This window comes from Sander vitreus, chromosome 20 (assembly GCF_031162955.1).
Source record: "Sander vitreus isolate 19-12246 chromosome 20, sanVit1, whole genome shotgun sequence".
NCBI classification, from domain to species: domain Eukaryota; kingdom Metazoa; phylum Chordata; class Actinopteri; order Perciformes; family Percidae; genus Sander; species Sander vitreus.
Genome location: NC_135874.1, coordinates 16,272,649 through 16,292,840, shown reverse-complemented (window position 1 = coordinate 16,292,840; position 20,192 = coordinate 16,272,649). Strand labels below are relative to the sequence as shown.

General features: G+C 39.7%; 1 protein-coding gene across 2 annotated transcripts; it reads right to left on the bottom strand.

Moving 5' to 3' along the window:
* Positions 1–707: 707 nt before the first annotated feature.
* On the bottom strand, positions 708–16,156 carry pgfb (placental growth factor b). 2 transcript variants are annotated; one of them, XM_078277993.1, is made up of 7 exons: positions 15,588–16,153; positions 4,352–4,388; positions 2,904–3,100; positions 2,715–2,794; positions 2,323–2,352; positions 2,153–2,215; positions 708–2,058 (listed from the first exon to the last, which is right to left on the bottom strand). In XM_078277993.1, the coding sequence occupies exons 1-7, from the start codon at positions 15,777–15,779 to the stop codon at positions 2,037–2,039; spliced, it is 621 nt and encodes a 206-aa protein (XP_078134119.1). In that variant the 5' UTR covers positions 15,780–16,153; the 3' UTR covers positions 708–2,036. The 2 variants fall into 2 exon arrangements, with proteins under 2 accessions (XP_078134119.1, XP_078134120.1); XM_078277994.1 differs by lacking the exon at positions 708–2,058 and having other exon boundaries at positions 2,155–2,215; positions 2,719–2,794; positions 15,588–16,156.
* Positions 16,157–20,192: the final 4,036 nt, after the last annotated feature.

Sequence of the window (20,192 nt, the reverse complement as noted above, 5' to 3'; positions counted from 1 at the left end):
TGTCTATGAATTGGCCTAGTGAACGTTGTGTGGCTAGATGAAAAGTTAGATTAAATCATTTATTTATATTTCTATCTTTTGCCAACATTAGATGTTTACACAGCTGAACGCCATATTTAGCACGACAAAAATGTGTTATCTGTGGCGTTTGCGAACTTAAGTTGACGTTTGCTTACAGATCTCGCGAGAGAGTCTTGCCGAGATAGGTCTCGAAAAAAAGGAAATTTTCACCTGAAAGATGTGTGAAAGATGCAAGATGGGTCCAGCATTTGCTTCGGTGACTATGGGGCGATAGAATCTGTCATAATCTGTATTCACGTTTACTTCTCCCATTGGAATCAAGAATCAATACATCTTTTTAGGTTTAGTCAACATAACTACTGGGTTAAGTTCAGGAAAAGTATTGTGGTTTGGTTTAAAATAGACATTTACTGGCAGAAAGTCCTGAAGGCTACCTTCTCCCATATGCACAAAAAGACTGACAGCCATTGTTTTATAACACCTACCTAGGGAGGTCTTTGAAGACATTGTCAGGTACCAGAAACTGTACTGATACACACATTTAATGAAACAAATATCGTAGTGTTATATCATAAATATAGTTTTACGACAATGACAGCAAAGTAGGCTAAGTCATTTGAAATGAGGCTACTATTAGTCATTGTTACAGGTAAATCTGTATTTAAAATAAATCACACAAGACAAACTGACAACCATAACAATTTAATTACGAAATAAATATTGAAATGAAATAAAAATACTAGCGCAGTAGAAATGTTACTTTGTACATTTTCATAGATTTTCCTTAAATCTAAAATAATAATATAAAAGGACATCATTTTACATAACTACTTCAATTGATCCCTTCCTTACTGCAGTGTTTCCAAAACAGACTGGAAAACACCTGTGGTGTGGGCTTATAATGGGAGTCTTGTGTCACCAGGGTAGAGGCATGTGTGCAGTTTAACTGCACAAAGCACAGCAAAGTTTTTATATATCTGTGAGAAACTTGCAATCACAGTAAAAAACAACAACAATTGTAATAATAATCTATAATAGGCATCAATACCAAATTAGTACTGCTTGAGTATTGGTTACTGTAGTATTGATCTGCCTTCCTACTGGGTTTGCCACATCCCTTCTGCAGCCTATGACACACTTCCTGGTGTGATTTGATAGAAACTGATCTACTGATAGTTATCTGATGTGACCGAACCCTCCACAGCAATAGAGAAAGAGAGATAGATTTCAAAGCACTTAGAACTTTTAGATTTTTGAGAATTGTATATATCAGTCATTTTTTCATACACAATCTTCTGTGGACATGTCTTCAGTTGATCGGTTTTTCTGATATTGTTCTGGCAAGTTACACAATATGTGATAGGTAGAGGATTCCAATAGCTGATGAAGTGATTGATTGTGACTGACAACATTGTCCTATGTCTAATCTTATTCTTATCGTTGACCTAGAAACAAATACGTTTGAACACTGTTTCCACAAACACTAGAGGGAAACATTTCATTATTGCATTCAAAGCAGCTGCACACCAACTGTCCAATATATAATGCTATGACAAGTCAAGGCTTTTCAAATAATGTTCAAACAAAAGATGACACACTTTTTAAAGGCTGTTAGTCCAAATATTCAGATGTATCAATAAATATAGATTTTAAACAAGTGTAACCACCTTTAAATACCAAAGAAATGACCAAATTACAATAACTGATGCAGTAATAACTTGTATAAAAGAGAAGACATTGGCCTGCTTGGTTCAACATTGCACTGGCTCCCAGGGATGTCCATTGTGTCAGGTGTGTAACAGCAGTGTTTCCACCAATCAAATCATACTTCCGGTTAAAGCTTGTCACTAAACACTCTGCCCATCAGCAGGGCGGCCTGTCAGCAAAACAACCCAGCTGTTTGAGTCTCTGGCTGCAGACACAGTATTAATAGATGAGCGGAGGAGACTCTGGATGCTGGGTTGGAAATAAATAGTGAGCCACACTGCAACTGGGGGTTTGGGTCGCCACTGCAGTTACCTGCGAGGGTTCTGGCACCTGAAAAACACAAGAAAGAATAAGGGATCTTTAATGCTGTTAGTTGATAGTTGGACGATGTATGAATACCTTTCACCTAAGATATGGCCATCACCTGTCACATTCTTTTGTTTTTTGTCTGTCTTTTCTTTTTCTTCCTCTTCCTCTTTGCTTTTTCCTACAAGGGGAACACAATTACCAACAAGCCTCCATTCTCTCAGATGGAAAATTATTATTCTTATCAACAATGTCAAAACTGATGCAGCAATACATTCATGTTCCTACCTTTCAACCTTCACAATAGGTTTCCTGACTCTGAGGAACAAATCAAAAAATTAGAACGAACATCTAGGTGCAACATCATTTAATAGTCGTAAGTATGTGCCAAACCTGTCTCCAAGAAATTATATTTATGTACCAATACTTTGTTCTGACAAGCATGTTTTGGGGAAGCATAATAGCTGGATTATGTTCCCTTGCAAAACATTTTAGCCTTTAGCAGATATGTTCAGTGTGAATATTTTGCAACTTGGCAGAAACATTAAAAGTTTCCTCATTATGTTAATAAAAAATGTAACTTTGATGGCATTACATACATAAATGTAATTTCTAGGTAGACAGGGTTGGTATTTGCATACTTATGAATATTTCATGTCACAAATGACTTGTTTTCTTACCTACATTCACATGTCTGATGCTCCACAAACGTCATCTCAACATATTGTTGACCTGGCTCTGATGGCCTGATTTTCAACAGCTAAGGGATAAAACCAGTTAAGATTACCAATAGAAGCAAATACAGCACATATAGTAATGGATTGCACAAATTTAACAATAATAATTGATTGCACATGTCCTTGTCTTACCTGCATGGTGACGTTTGTGGTGTGGGTGGGATGGCACTCCAGGTTTTCGTCCCCACAGCAACCTGCACACCTCACCAGCGGCACACAGGCGGGGCTGTAGATGTGCTCCACCTCTGTCGGGTACTCCTGCACCACCTCCACCAGCTTCTCAATGGTCCGGCAGAAGCTGCGACCCCACACTTCTTGGAACATCAACACTATGGATGAGAGTATGGAGGCTGAGCATAGGTCACTTTGCAGTTACAAATGAATCAGCTTGTGTTTCTTTTGAGGAATCTTGCTTCGAGAGGAAAATAAAGGTGCTAAGCAGGATGCAAGGTCAGATAAATGTATATTTGTTATTATTTCCTGTCCACCTATCTGTCTTGCTATCTTAAGTTCACAGTGCAGATTGCAATCGACATCCAACTTATTTGAGTTTATATATGTAAAGCTTAATTAGAGCTACCAGAAAAGAGGTATTTGTACTACTTGAATTAAGCTGCACTGTTTATGATCACACACACAAACAGTATCAGTAATTACCTCAATAATCCAACAATGGCAACACTATACCATGTACACAGAAACATAAAACCAGTTGCAATATGCCAGTGTGTATCCTGTTTTCATTTTGAAGTAAAAATGTTTGTGTAATGTACAGTACCCTTTCCTGTGAGAGTATATGTGTGAAAGTGTCCCAGTTGCACAGTCTGTGGGGGAGGAACAGGGACGACTACGACCGAACAAACAGAGAAGGAAGAGAAAACAAACATTGGAAACATGGCCATGAACAGAACCCTGCTGGAGTTGGAGCTGAGCTGCCCCCCAGGCACCTCTGGGACTGCAGTGACCCCCGGGGTCACTGAATGGAGCCTGACACTACAACAGCTGTTTATAAAAGCAGACAGGCTGGGAGGAGAAGGCTGAGGAAGCATCTACGATAGGAAGATGAGGCCACAAACTATAATGTAGTGCAGCGCAAAGGGTCAGTTCACTAGCCAGTTGCAGCTCCTTGAGCTCACTATATGTCTGCTGCTTTTTCTGTTATATGTTCTCTAATCCTCTGGCTGCATGTTTTACATTCAATGTATTCCTCTTTTAGCAGCATCAATTTATATTGGAGGGAGGAAGAGGATATGAGGGTAGAAGGTAAGCAGTTAAGTAATCCCTGCTAGTCTAGATATGCCCTCCTATTCTCTAAATTCAGATGAAATTAATAGAGATTGATCATCAATATTTCTCAACACCTTTGTACAAAGGTATTTCGTCAGAGCTGGCATCCATTCATTTGGTTTGCATCAGACTTCTACCACAAACACTGTAAAAAATATGGTTTGACAAAATAGTTGTAACTACTTTTTTTAAAGTAACTCTTGTTGACTCTCGTGCTGTAAAATATGATTTTAAAAGGAACACCCCCAACACGTAGAGAAGATTTCACAAATAAAGCAAGCAGAAATTCTTACCTTCAGTTGTATTGGTTATGCTTGACAAGGGAAGACTCTGCAAAACAGAAAATAAAAATGTTGATTATTCTTTCAGGTTTGCTGACTACATATTATAGTAGGCTACATGTTCACACATTGCACCTCCTACTACTTTAATACAAACCTTTCTAACTTGTATACAAAATGCCCTACTGTAAAGACAGCACCAGCCTGCAGTATCACCAATATCAGACACTCAAGTATCTTTGTCCTCTAGTGGTGCTAGCTGGAACTGCAGTAAAAATAAAGCAGGCGATCACACACCTTTTTTTCCACCCTGCAGTGGAAAAGTCTTTCTGACAAGCAACAGATCCAGTCTCTCATATATATGACGTTCCTGTGTGTGCGCGACTGTTTAGGTTCAAAATCTGTTTCCTGTGGTGTAAGATTCATCTCTCTATTTATTTTCCCATTGATGGTTTCCCCCTCCGTCTTGATTTTTTCCCATCATCCCATGATAAACAGAGTGCAGTTCTCATTCGCCTGGGAAAACACAAATCCTCTAGTTGACTCCATCTCAGGACGGGAAATCTATGATTAATAAAATACCCTCTAGCAGAAGAGCCAGACCGGCGACAGACAACCTGCTTCCGCAATCTGTCCTCTGGTGTTACATTTCAGTTTTTGTGCAACACACACCCATTTGATAGTTAGAATAACTGAAAGTGTTGGGCCAAACATTGTTATATAATAGCACACAGACAATGACATTCCCAAATGATGCCAATAAGGACTGTTGCTTTTTTACACCGTCTGTCTTTTGCTAAAATGCATCTACTTCCTGTTATGGACCAAATTTAGTTTGAGAGTGAGGATAGCATCTGTCAACTGCACAGTGCTACACTGTTTTTCCAAACAATGTGATTAAAGAGGAATTTCCTGCTTTGATGATGATAATGCATTCACACTCACACAAACATTTTAGAGGTTCTTTTAAAACTGTCACTGAGATAAGTGGCAGGGAAGGCTGTATATGTGGGATATATCTGTCTTCTCAGCAACAGAAATTATTGTACGACATTATTTCATATCAATAGATGCACAAGAGCTTCCAGTCAACCACTTAGGTTCAGTCCTCCCTGTGTTAGGGGATCTGTTCATGCATCTCCCTTTTTTTCAAAGTGTCTGTTCATCTGGCCAAAATGTACAGCTGTTCCTCTGACAGAAAAGCTGTTCCATGGAGTGGCGTTCATTGAACTGTATCGGCTTTACAACAGCACCACAGGATATAAGCTTCGCTAGCAGAATCTGCTTCATTCACAGCATGAGAAAGTCACAGTTCAGTTTAAGTTATTGTTATTGCTTATTTTTTCATCTTCTCTAGAAATGCCAGGCTTATAAAATAAATCCTTTTCCAGTGATAATTGGCATATGATCTGTACTCTCTTTCTTTCTATTGCTGCTCCACGTCACAAGGGCTTTTTGGCTCTGGCTTCTCAGTTGCAGTTCAGAATGTGGTGAGGTGGGGAGGATTTTCTGACCTCGGTCATGGGTTAATCCTTGACATGACGAGGAAGCATCTTTGGCACCTCCTGTGGTCGAGAACAGAGGAGTGAGCTGCCAACAAGAAGCTGCCAGATTATCAAAGTCTGCATGAAGATCCTCACGTAGCCATTTCTTCCTCATCGTGCACTTGTAATACTGTGTAATTAATGGTGACTGGGAAGTTATACAGCTCTGGGGGGAAGGGAGAACCGCTTTACATCAATAAATGTGAATAATCTTGTTTTATAAATCCCAGAATCAGGATTGCTTTCTGAGTAGTCCTCTCAAGGTTTCTTTCACTTAATTCCCTGATGACCTTTTTTCAGCAACATTGCCGTGTGTCATTTTCATTTATTGTTTTCATAATTTGGATGTTAAGAGCTTTGAGACTTAACTGTAATTAAGGGCTAGAACTAAACTTGACCTGACTTGACCTGACTATAAATTCTTCTACACTTGGCTAATAATAGAATACCTCTACTTTGTGTCCTCTGCATTGCTTGTACAACATCTGGGTTGTAGGAAATACAAAAACTGCTTTGAAAAGCTTTATTCCAATCCTAACAAAAACAAGAACAACAACAAACTTTTAACCATTATGCAGAAAGGAAAAATATCTCCACTGTGCTTAGTTTAGCAGGTTTCATTTTCTGCAAAAACTAAGGCAAAATATTTTTGCTATTAAATATATATAATATATATATATATATATATATATATATATATATATATATATATATATATATATATATATATATATATAACATACCAGTAAAACAGACCAGATTGCATTGCAGAATGAGGGGCAGTTAGTCTGAGCAAGAGAGGTTAGATTAAAACATTTATAGCAGTTAGTAATGAAACTATGGCATTTAGGGGTTGACGTGGTTGATTGCGAAGCCACTTTGGAAACTAGTCTCCTATGTTTGTGAAGTCTCTAGTGAAAGTTTGTAAGCTGCTGGCTAAGAGTTTGCTCTGTCCTCTGGGTCAGATCTGAGGACCTGTTGTGTCCCTGGGCTCCTGCTGTCAGGCCTCAGAGGCCCGGGCCTCACTACTCTCCACTCCCACACAGCTGAACTGCGTCATCTTTAACCTCTTTGCTTAAGTCCATCTGTCAGAGGAAGGGCAGCATGCATAGGGAGTAAAAACAAAACATGATGAGGACCCATCATAATGGTCATAAAAGATTATTAAACTTTTGAGGGTCAAGCTGGGGGGAATTCCACAGCAGGTACTATGGCCACTAGCCAGCATATTCCACAGTGTGTTTCCTAAAGAGAAATTGAGATGACTTACAGATGAAGTAAAGTCATGAAAATCAAATGCAGATCGGTTTCTTTGCCAGTTTAGCCAAGATAGATGAGCCAACTTCTCTCAGAAGACTGGATCTGAAAATTATGCAGAACTGGATTAAGTCATCTAAATTTCTCTTCTCCTTTGGACTGCAAAACAATGACAGTAAGGATGTTTTGTCATTTGAAATGAAAGGTAGTCTAAGAAGCCCAATAATCATGATGACATTTTCATTTAATTGTACTTTGAATCTAGGGGAAATGCAAAAAAAAGTACGTAATAATAATGAAAACATATTTATTTTTTTCATTAATATATTGTTAATCTACCCATAAAAGTGGAGTATCATTAAAGATGCTCATTTAGGTTTGAGATGACAATGATTGGCTTGTTGGGTCACACCACATATGGTTGACACAATGTCAAAATGTTCTGAGTTCTGAGTGAAGCCTGTTTGTATTTTTACCCATCAAAATAAGAAGCACTAGTCCAGCAGTTCTTCAGTTGGCACATTTCATCTTAAAAGCAGCTTTCACAAAAACTTCCCCATATTTGGTGTAGTTTGAAGACGAGAGGGATTTCAGTTTCAAATCCTTATTAGCAGAGGAGATTAAAATAAACCCATGGACATGTACAGTAATTATCACCAGTTAGCACACAAATGTTTTTGTGAGTGTTAAAAGGTGTGAAAAGGTGTAAACTGAGTTATGATGTATTTACTGTATAGTCCTCTAACCATGCTCATTCATCATATTTTATTTTTTAAATATTCTTTTTGGGCATTTTTAGGCCTTTATTTTCACAGGACAGATGAAGACATGAAAGGGGAGAGAGAGGGGGAATGACATGCAGCAAAGGGCCGCAGGTCAGAGTCAAATCTGCAGCCTCTGTGTCAAGGAGTAAACCTCCTTTATATATATGTGCCTGCTCTACCAACTGAGCTAAACCAGCCACTCATTCATCATCTTTGACAAACTACAAGAGCTTGCACACTGATCACTTTCAGGCTTAGTCAACTGACTGAGGATTGAGGAAGACGTTCAGACCTGTACCAGCAGCATTTTTTCATGACACACGGGGGGCAGCACGGGCACTTAAAAACAATTTTTTTCAGGTTTTCTACTGTGTTATCTATCATTTCACCGTGTGGGGAATTGGCAAATTGGCGCCGCTGCTTGCTGAGAAGGTTCCGTGCACACTGCACAGAGAAGCTGTGTGAGAAGGGGAAAGGGGAGCGGGGAGCGGGGGACAGTTCACCTCTGGGTTGAACGGGTTGCTGGGCATAGGCGCCGGTACCATTGGTGCTCCGCTAATACTGAGCACCCACGAAGCTGATTGCGGTTATGTGTCAGTTAAACTTTTCATCTCCAATCCTATCCTGAGTTGAAAGAGCCTTGCCTACTTTACGGCTTTATTATCGAGTTGATAGGCGTGTGTGTTCGTGTCGGCCGCCTGAAATGCAAACATTCAGGTCAGGTTTTAGTTTTAGTTTGTGTTTTCTGTTTTTAGTGCAATAGTGTAATAATTAGATTCTCTTTAGTGCGTTTTCACATTTGTGTGATGAAGGATTTGCGCTATTTAGAATATTTATTCTATATTTTATTTGCATATTATTCTTAATATTTTATATTATTGTTGCTCTCTATTGTTGCTATCATATTGCTATATATATATATATATATATATATATATAACAACATAAGTGAAAGAGAAAATTACATTTCTCAATAGCACAAATCCTTAGAACACTTGAAAAACACACTTAAGAGAATCCAGTTATTTAACTATTGCAATTACAACAGGAAACACACTTTTTAAGTTGCACAATCTCCACCGCCAACATTTTCAAAAGACAATGAACACAATTCTGCAAAAAATATGACAGTATAAGTAATCAGAACTTAAAATAAATATACACTTTAATATAGTAATTCTGCAAAATTCTGTGTGGTTTTTTTTGGGGGGGGGGGGGGCTCGAAGGGGGTCTCGCCCTGGGTGTAATTCAATGTAGAACCACCACTGTGTACCAGGAAACTACATGAAGTTTTGACTCATTTCTAGTTTAAAGGTTAAGATAATCATGACTGTTTGGTTTCATTTGGACTGAGTTTTTGGAAAACCCCTCTTCAACCCTTCTTGACTTGAGCAAATAATGATCCCAGCTAGATCGGGCATCATGCCATTATTTGCTTTCCAAAAGAGTCTACTTTCAAACTTAACCTTAATCGGCGAGGGTGACAGTGTGGATAAACAGACCACGGATGAGATGCAGACTTGTGGTTTGGTCATCTCTGTCAACTAAATCGGCTCTTGAACAGAGTTTGTTGATTTGAGGGATGCATGCAGAGGGGAAGTTAGCAAAAAATGTAAAGCTGGCAAACATCCCAGCCATAATCCAGACCAGTAAAGCACCTGCATCTCCAACTCACTGAAAACATATAGGCCAGGAGCAGCTGTTTCCTGGTTTTGGCCTGACTGAAGCTTGGCTCTGAACATGAGCCCACACAGGATAGAGAGCACTAAAGCAGAACAAGTGAATACAAACACAAAGACGGCTAGACAAGTGAGAAACAGAGTGACCTCCCTGCCTCACTGAGCGTCCTCATCCATCCTTTATCGAGAACCAGATTCCACATCATCAACACCATGACCGCGACTGTAATTCTCTGGCCTCTCACGGGGCCTGCAGGGCACAGTATCTATTCCCCGCTACTACAAAAGAAAGCCAGGTTCTGTTCTGTATAAACGAGGTGGGTGAACCTACAATAACAGCCGTGCCATTACAGGTCTGACAGTATCCAGCTGGGTGTCTAGGATGGTCAGGTCAGGGCTTGTGATCATAGCAAAGCCAAAACAGTTTAACAGACCATGTGGTAAACATGCCACAACACCTTTTCAAGCTATCTGGATGAATTGAGCCTTTAAAATGCAAAGTTATTCCACAGATTAGCCACACTTTTAGTTGGGGTGTCATACAGATTCAAAGCCACAAAGTAGAATAAATAAACACGTGTGACTGTAGGATTTTGAGATAAATCCAGAACTTTAAAAATAAATGTGCAGTAGATGGTTAGCTTAGCTTAGTTTAGCATGAAGACTGGAAACAGTTGGAAACAGCTAGCCTGGCTGAGTCCAAAGATAACAAAATCCAGCACCTTTAAAGCGCACTGTCTGGCATGCTATATCTTGTTTGTTTAATCCATACAAAAACCAAAGTGTGATGGTTTTATGGGGGATTATATGCTGTACCACTTCTTTGCTGGTAGCTGTTACTTCCTGGAGTCTCAGCTGGTTTCCTGACCTCACTGTGATGACAAGAATCCAGGAAGTCACTGTGCCTGGCTAAGCAATCGTCTGGTACCTGTAAAACAAAAACTTGTCGTTTTTTTTACACTTCAGTTGTACAGATTACAGGCTAGTCTTTATGCTAACATATGCTAACTGTCTCTTTGCTCGATCGACCTTTTACCTCTACCATCTCCCTCTCAGCAAGAAGGTGAATACACATATTTCCCAAAATGTCAAACTATTCCTCTAAAACTCCTTCTAAGACTCTTTTCAAAATAAAGACAATTATAGCATTTGCTGTGAGTTTGGAAACTTTACAAGCATCATGTTTTCTTGGAGCAGTTGTCTATTTTTGTCAATAAAATGAGGTCAATGACAGGGGAGAGGTAAAGGTCCATATAAATGTTGATTTAGATAAACACCATTTCCTCAGTATAAGTCCATTAATGCATGCACAAATGGCCCCACTAAAGACAGACACAACCACTGTATAAACCGTGCACCCTGTCCGCAAACATACACACACACGACACAGGTCTTGAGATAAGGCTGACCGGTGGTAATTGTGTTCTCTATTACAGTAAACGTTGTTCTCCCTGTGTAAACCACAGTAAATTACATCCAGATGGGAGATTAAAGCTTGCTAAGTAGACAGCTGCCCCGAGCGCCACCGCTCCTCCTCCTCCGCAGAAGGGAAGGAGAAATCCATATTTCCTGATTGCGATTAAGACCCTCCCTTGGGCCAGGGCATTACAACTAGAGAGAAATACCACAACAGTGCAAATAAGAGCCCTATCAATCACCAGGTCACTGCCATTGCATGGCTCAGCATGCAGACATCTGAACTACAAAGATGTGCAGGAGAAAGCCAGAGACACAGAAGGGAATAATTTGACTTTTTAATCTTTCGATTGTTAACTGAGCTGTATATTGACAAAAAACCTGTTGCTCTTTGATTATGATAAACTGAAACCTACATCAGATATTAGCTGTTGATGTTTTAGAAAACCTTTTGCTGATGAAACTCTATTGTAACTACAGAAAATGTGACGTCATGTCATCTACACTTGGCAGATGGTCATACTCAAGTATTGTTTTGCTGCCGGTGACGGTGTAAAGGAAACACCTGTGTAACGTTATGTCCACACACACACGCACACACACGCACACGCACACACACACACACACACACACACACAAGCAGAACCTGAGGCTCCCTGAGGCCTTCCTATTTTGTTTTTTTGCTCAAGAGTCTGTTTGGCAAAGTCAAATGAATTAGTCAATACATTTTTCCTATATCAGAAAAATGTGGTATTCTGAACTAGACATGTAGAAAGAAATTCGTAATCACATAAGTTTGTGTTGTGGCAAGATTTTACCTGCATTCATCACTATGACAATAAAGAGGAGGTATTGTACACAGACCCATTACATTCAATTGTTTTTATAATAAGGCGGGGGAAATGCCAAATGGGCAGGAGGCAACAGGTACTACGGCAGATTTTTGCAATGCTCTTTCAATATAATCAAATCTAAAATGCAGCGTTAAGTACAGGCAGTTTAAACTAGAGATGGTCCGATACCATTTTTTGCTTCCCGATACCAATTCTGATACCTGAACTTGCGTATCTGCCGATACTGAGTACTGATCCGCTACCAGTGTGTCATATATTTTATTATGTTTTAACAACTGTATACTACTATCCCTGTATGGATGTGATATGATTTCTATCTTTGTTTTCGGCCTGGCTCAGGTTAAAACTCTTTGTGAAACATGAACAAACACAAACAATGAACGCCCCATAACTTTCTTTTATTCTCCAGTTTGACAGTCAGTTATAACGGAAAAAGAACACAAATAAACTACTTTAACGTAGATTTTCTTTAGGGCTTTATTACGTGGTATCGGATCGGTGCATTAACTCCAGTACTTCCCGATACCGATACCAGCATTTTAGGCAGTATCGGTATCGGAACATCTCTAGTTTAAACACACACACAATGTACATATACAGTATGTGGTGTATATGCACAGGAAATACTGATAATACACTGCACAGGAGAATTCAGAGTGTCGAGGAACAAAATAACTGGTGGACGGCGTTTGTAAGTGACAAAGAGGCCACCATTGCTTCAAAGGGAAACCCGAGTGCTTCCACCCTTTATCAAGAGCCATATCTGAATAGGACCAGGACAGTTTCAAGAGAATTAATCACAGGAATTAGGAAAACATGAATTCGTTTTTGAATTTTGATTCTGCTTACAGATAAATCACAACATACAGTAGAAATAATATTTCTTATGCAAAAGGTAACACACACCCAATGACATCATGCTTTCATCAGTACTGGTTTAGATGCTTATACTCAGCTGTAAACATTTCCTCAAATCTCACCATGTGCATGGCTGTACTTGACCTTTACACTCACCACAACTTATTTGTACCTAACTACATCACCAAGGACTGCTTGCTTAGTGCTATGTATGTAGCTGTTAGCTTGAACATGTTGGTTAATTAAAGCTCAAAAATGGGAAATAAATGCAGTAGTGATGGCTCATTTCTGCAGTGAAACAACTACATTTTACTGCTACGTTTGTTTTCCAATTTTTCCCAACCTGAACCCATTGGAACATTTATGCTAAACAAGAATATATTCATTTTTAGATGACATTTATGTGAATACCGTAACTTGAACATTTGACCTCTTCTGGCCTTAAAAATTACACAAAAGCAGCAGGGTAAAAAAACACTCTTTGGTTTGTCTAGTAATAAACTATGGAAATATGGAGACAATAGTGATGAAACATAACATAAATAGATATTTTGACAACATGCAGGGGACACAATAAACATCTCACTTGTTTCATCAGACACACACACACACACACACACACACACACACACACACACACAGAGATATGCTGTAAATCCATGGTAGTAAAGCAGAATTTAACATTAAGTTAACCCCAACCACTCTCTTGGCTACTCTGTGTTTCTTAGTATGAATGACTGCATGAGTCACACGACTGCTGATGGCAGATCCAGCTGTGACACTGATGTGAAACCCTTAATATCATTAGTGGCACATATTAATGGGTAGACAAACCCCAAAAAAACATTTAGAAATCGCATTCCCAACCACATCGCCAATGTTTGCTTTTTCCACTTTGGTACGCCAGTCAGTTTATTGTGGGAGCTGGCAGGACAGACACCTACCAAGAGTCTCATTTTGTCACTATGACTTGAAAAAAGCTGCTAGCATGAGTGTTGCTTGTCTGCTAAAAATGTGAAATATTTAGTCCCTCAGACGTATTCATGGTCTTTAGGTGTGCTAAGAGGGAAAGCAGAGCAACCTTTTTAAGATGATCTTTCAACATAAAGCAATTATGGCAAATGAAGGGTGAGAGAAAGACCTCAGAAATAACAAAGCTCCGATCATCATAGTAGATAGTATGAGCTGACAGGGTGTTGAATCTCAGAATTGACTGGTTTACATTTGCTGTCAGTCTTTTGATCAGCGGGGGGCCATTTAACCTGCTTCATGTTGAAGGGCCCTGGATTTTGTCACTCCTATTTTGACTGAGCAGGCCATGAGCTGATTATGAGGATTAGTGGAGATGTGGTGATCCCATGCCTCTCCCACTCACTCTCAACTCAGCAACAGCTGCGAGGTCTCTGGCTAGAGAATCTAGTGGGACCTGGAGCTTTTTCCAACCTTGAGAGCCTAAGTTTTTATGAGTGTAATATGTCTAAATGTGGCCTGTAATCTGGCATAAGATTAGAACAAAACAGTGTTACTTAGTTCAACTGGCTGCAGCAGTGTATGAAGTGTGACAGTAGCAGTGAATGGACGCAACAATGGCCTGGTTTTACATTAAACATGAGAGCCACCTTGGGAGGAAATCAGAGACTGAATGGGTTCAAGAGCCTGTGCGTTAGTTGGCACAAGTCCTTCTGTCCAATGTCACATCCTCTTACAAGTGTTTCTACACAGGCCTTTAAATGAGATTTTCACTCCAGTTTCAGCTCTGTTCTGGCACATTTTCATTTTAAGACTAAAAGGCAATGCCAGGCAACAGAGAACAGAACATCTTTGTACTACAGTAATCCCCTGCCAACCTGACTGATATGACAGAACTGAAATTAAGTTTCAACAGATCTTTTGCACACACACACACACAGACACACACACAGACACACACACACACACACACACACACACACACACACACACACACACACACACACACACACACACACACCAAGATCGGGTTCATCTTTATTTTTGTGATTATCCACACAAAAATAATTTGATTATCCACACATACCCAATAAACATGCTGATATATAGTGAGATGCAACAAGACAGGAAGGAAAAGCTGCAGGTGCAGATGAAAAGAAGAGAAATCCAATACCTTAAACTTTCTTGCCAGTTTTGCAATTTTGATACACTGCCAACACTTTCACTCTAGGCTCAACAGCTTGCCAACTCACCAGTATCTGTTTAAAAACTATAGCTATTACCATTCAAATATAAAGATTGCTTATTTAAGGAATTTCTCACCAACATTGCCATCAGAGTGTTTTCTGGATGGAAATCTACACTGCAAAAGAAAAAAGGTCTCATCTGTATGATGAGACCTTTTTTCTTGTAGTGGGAATAATCCTGTCTGCGAAAAGTATGATGCGGCTGTAATTATAAGCTTAGTGAGTTTCGCCAGATGCAGTGAGTCACTTTACATCATGTGTTCCACAGGCAGAGTGTAGCAGTTTGTCACGTTCCATCTTATGAATGAACTGAGCAGATTGGCGCTCATTCAAAAGCGGTATGAAGGTGTCAAAGCACAATATATTATTCGGCTATGACTTCATCAACATGCTTCTGCTGACTCGACCATTTTCTATGTAGCTTACATTTTGGATTGATACCAGTCTACTAACAAACAATAGGCACATTATTTACTATTTATTTATCACAATAACTTTCCGTCATTTAGACACATAGCCCAAATAATCGAACTAGTGTGTGAAAATATTTGTGTGATGAGTCTTATTTTGAGGTAAAACGAAAAAAAGAAAAAAAAGAAATCCCCTTTTTCCCCCAATTTTTTTCTTGCCGAGCTTAAAGTTTCAGTAAATGTAACTTACCTGTGCAGGTGAGAGCAGCAGATAAAGCGCCACCGCATTCTGGATGACAAGACCGAGTTTCATTTCGCGATGTCTGCGAGTGGAGAGGAGTTGATGGCTCCCGGTGCAATCAATAAAACAATCCAACAAAAGGGCCAAACTACTCAGAAAAGAAAAAAAGATAGGCCTACTGACCGGGAATTTCCAACTCATCCGTTCCCGGTTCAGTAACGCTGAGAATGACTGCAGTCACGTAGCTCCGCTGCCGCGTGTAACCTGATGAAGTGGATTGTGCCAATGAATAAGGTCCCAGAGGCGAACTGGAGGTGCTGCGGCAACACAATACAAACAAAAAAGTGTTTAAATTCACATTAAAAATCAAAAGCACACATCCTAAAACGACTCTGCAACATGAAATAGTGGCAGCCAGTTTTGACAGAGCATATTCAGTGCACAAAGTAAAAATAAAAGCAGTATATTCAGTCCAAAAACGTGTGACGATCCATGCGTTAAGTTGCACCGACAGTTTCAGTTTCCAGTCCTGCTCTGAGCTCCGATCTTGCTCCTAATTGCCCCCACACTACCTTTTCATAAGCTGGCCATTTAAATCTCCTCCCCTTCTCTGTCCTCCTCTCTGCTCTGCTTCATCTCTCCTCACACAACTCACTCATGAGATTCTTTTAACTGCCCCTTTAAGCTGCAATCCATGTAATGGTAATGTATGTGACGCTGTTAGTTGTCAGATATTGTGACACTGCTGCTGATGCTTTATTTCTGAATTCTAGACTATACACCACAGGTGATTTACAGAGTATACACAGACTTGCTGAGAGACTTCTTCTGAGGACTTTCTGTGAGAGCTAAGGTAAACATTTAGAGATATTTTGCAGTGGTGACATGGTTGGTACTCATTGCTGTCCCAGGCTCCAGGATGCACAGAGATTTTCCTCTGAGACTTTATTTGCAGAGCAAGAAAGGGAGATTCCATTACTGTTGACACATAGAGTTAATCTTCAGTGTGAGACTTCTGTGTTTGGAGAAACCCTGGAACGAAAGGATTCCTTGTGGGCTTCCACACATTCCTTCAACAGTGCTGAATAGCTCCACTGCCTCCTTCTATTGTACAGACCACACTCAGGATCTAAACATCTCAGACACTTTAAGCAGAGTAAACCACCCCCCCCACACACACACACACACACACACACACACACACACACACACACACACACACACACACACACACACACACACACACAACTACCATCATCCCTGGCAGAGCATCAGTAAGTGCAAAAAATCAAGGATTGTGAAAGACATTTCCTCTAATTATGCTGGGCAGTATCACAGTAGTCTTTTCCTAAATTGTATCTCTACATGTAGGTAATGATGGATGCTCTTCAAAATTCAGGGAGAGGACAGAATGAAAGCAAAGCAAACTGTGACTCTTCAGGGAACTGGACTCTACAATTATTTTGTTTTTGCCCTTCTGACTTTCTAACTATCCACCTTCTTGCTGCAATATCGCAAGTGTAGATGGACCAACGATTGTCCAGAAGCTGTTTTCTGACTTCTAATTAGTGAAATGAATACATCAACCTGAAACAAAAGTAAGGCTATGCTGTTATAGTGCAAGTGATTTTCATGTTTTGTGTGAAATATTTTGAAGAGCTAAAGACCATTATGTCTCCTCACTGCGTACAGCAGCAGCACAGACTGTTTGCTCAGTGGACCGAGCCAGACTCTTACTGCCGTTTCACCATCTGCACAGTGATCTATCTGTGTTTTTAAAGGTGCACAAGCTGATAGGGCCTAATAGGATCACTGAAATTGTTTGCTCTATAAATACACGCTGACAAGACAAACAAACCTGGCTCAAGTGATAGCGTATTCCAGGAGGAGATGGATCTCTGGTGCTGTCAGATCGTGAAACAACCTTGAGGCCCTTATTGCTTTTGCTAAACCCACAATGATAGTGTTAACCATGTGTCTCTGTGCTGTTGTGTTGGAGAAAAAATTCTTCTTTCTTAGATTTCATTTTCTTTTCAGAGATTTATTGAATCAAGAAACTTTGAATAGTGCCTCTTTAATGATATCAAGTTCTGAAAGACATGCTTCGGTTTCCAGCCTACTGTGCAGATAGATGGGCTTGTTATGATCAGGAGTAAAATAAAAAAGACTGTCTTTAAAAACATTAGGAACATTTTAAAGCTTTTCACTGATTCAGGAAAGATATATAAAAATCTACTAAACCTCTTCCCTAATTGGGTTTTGTGATAAGGCTTTGTGATTGAGGGAAGGTCAGCTGGTCGAATAAATAAGTCCCTCGTAGTCTGCGGTGTCTCTTGATGTTGTGAAGACCAAATGGGTGGCTCTCAGGAACTGGAGTGCCAAAGTAAGCACATTTCCCTTATGCTGTTGACCCCTCATTTTCCCAGATTGCTGAGTAAAAGGTAAACAGATGAACAACATTAATGATGTCCATTCATCATTGTTGGGGCAGCTTTTGGTTTCCTCCGCAGTGGGGCCTTAAAAGGGAAGGTGGAAAGCCAGAGAGCCCCTTACTTTGAAGGATCTCATTACCAATAGTTAGAGCCCTATCGTGTATCATCTTTAAATGACTCAAAACAGTGAATGTTGCTGAATACACATTTTGAACAATACAACCAAATAAGCAAATGTATAAGAATGGAGAGGACAATCTGAACAGGAGGCTTTTGGGAAGATGATGTAATATGATTTCACTCATGTTGGACCACCTGGACAGCAGACCCAAACAGGATATGACAATATTTAACATCCAGACCCTTCCTGTCATTAATTAGATGTGACAAATGCTAAATATTTTCCTCCTGCACCAACTGTATTATTGTGAAGAAAACCATATTGGAAATAACTGGTAAATAGGAAGTGCCCCGGCTATGAGTAAAAAGCTGCTTACCATTGCCTAAGGTGATTAGCATTATATCACAACAAGTTCTTTCATTTAAAACATGTCAAATCCTGTTTACACTTCCGTGCTACATTGACATATTTTTGTCGTGGACATATTTTTGTTCCAAGGTTGTCAGGTGTCATCCTGTTTTCATGCCAATGTCTGTACATGTGTGAGCATTGTTTCATTCTGTAGGAAGCCAGTCAACATGTCAACAGACAATGGGAAGTTATTTTAGTCTGGAGATATCATGAATCAGTCATTGCAAAAATCTCCAGCTAGTGCTTAACTTTATTCAGCTGTGTCTTGGACAGCACAATGTCAGTTGGCTGTGGTAACCACAGGCTACATGAGGATTTCATTCTTGATGAAGAAGAACAAGAACAAGAATCTCTGCGTTAAGCATGAAGCTAGAGCAAGGAGATGGTTAGCCTAGCCTAGCTTAGCATAAAGACTAGAAGCAGGAGGAAACAGCTAACCTGGTTATGTCCAAAGTTAAAAAAATACTCCCACCAGCACAACTAAAGCACAGTAGGTTTGTGTTGTGTTAGTTTAAACAGAAATCTAAAAATGACAATTTGTGGTTTGGCCAGTTACATGCTAGAGCTATTTTGGACACAAAAGTGCTGGACGGATGGATAAACTGTTCATCAAGGACTTTTTACAGCACATGCAACTTAAACGAGTAATAATAACTATAATAAAACCACAAATTGTCACTTTTACATTTTTGTGTGTGTACAGATTAAACAAATGAGATACAACACATTATTTAGTGAGTTTTAGAGGCGCTGATGGGTGGTTCGTTACATTTGGACAGAACCAGGCTCTAGCTACGTGTTTACCGTACAGAAGTGAGGTTGGTATCAGTTCTCTCATCTTGAGCTCATCAAGAAAGTGAACTTCCCAAAATGTCAAACTATTCCTTTAGTAGATGGATGAAAATTCTGATTGAAATGTTGTTCCTATAAATTAGATGTAAGGAATGTGCATTTTCTCATCTAACAGATAGATTGGCTCAAGTTTGGTAACATCTATGTAACATAGCCTACATGACTGTGACTCTGTGTCTGTCCATGAGGCTGTGCACCCCCTGACTACATGTGCAAAGGACCTGGAGCACAGCAGCAGCAGCACTCTGAAAGGAAACTGAGTGTTTGTCTAAGATAAAATTTCATCACCTCTACAAGCTGCAGGAACAAGGGCCTGCGGTTGGTAATATAGAAGAGGAAAAACAACACAGAGTGAGTTATCACGGCCTGTGTCATTGCCAGTTGTAAAAGCCGTTAGCTTTATAAATGAAGAGCGAGCGGTGCAAACTGCGCGGAAGTGGTCCCGCAGCCAGAGAGCGAGTTATAACTCAGGCTTGTGGTAATACTCTAAACTCCATTAAGTGGTCCCACATGTGGAGCACATTCACGAGTTCATGGGTTGACACTGTTTGTGGTGGTTCAGTCTGGGCCATTAAACAGATAAATGAGATGTTTTTAACATCTATCTCATGTTTAAACATTCTCTTCAAATTATAACCCCAACATTATGTTTAATGTAAATATAATGTTCACTTCTGTGAGCACCAGCAGGTGTACTGCAGCAAGCCTTAGAGTACTCTGTAAAAACGCTTCCTTGTAAACTTACAGGATTTTTTCATCCCTCTGACATGTTTCTAAAAGAGATAAAGGAGGCAAAGG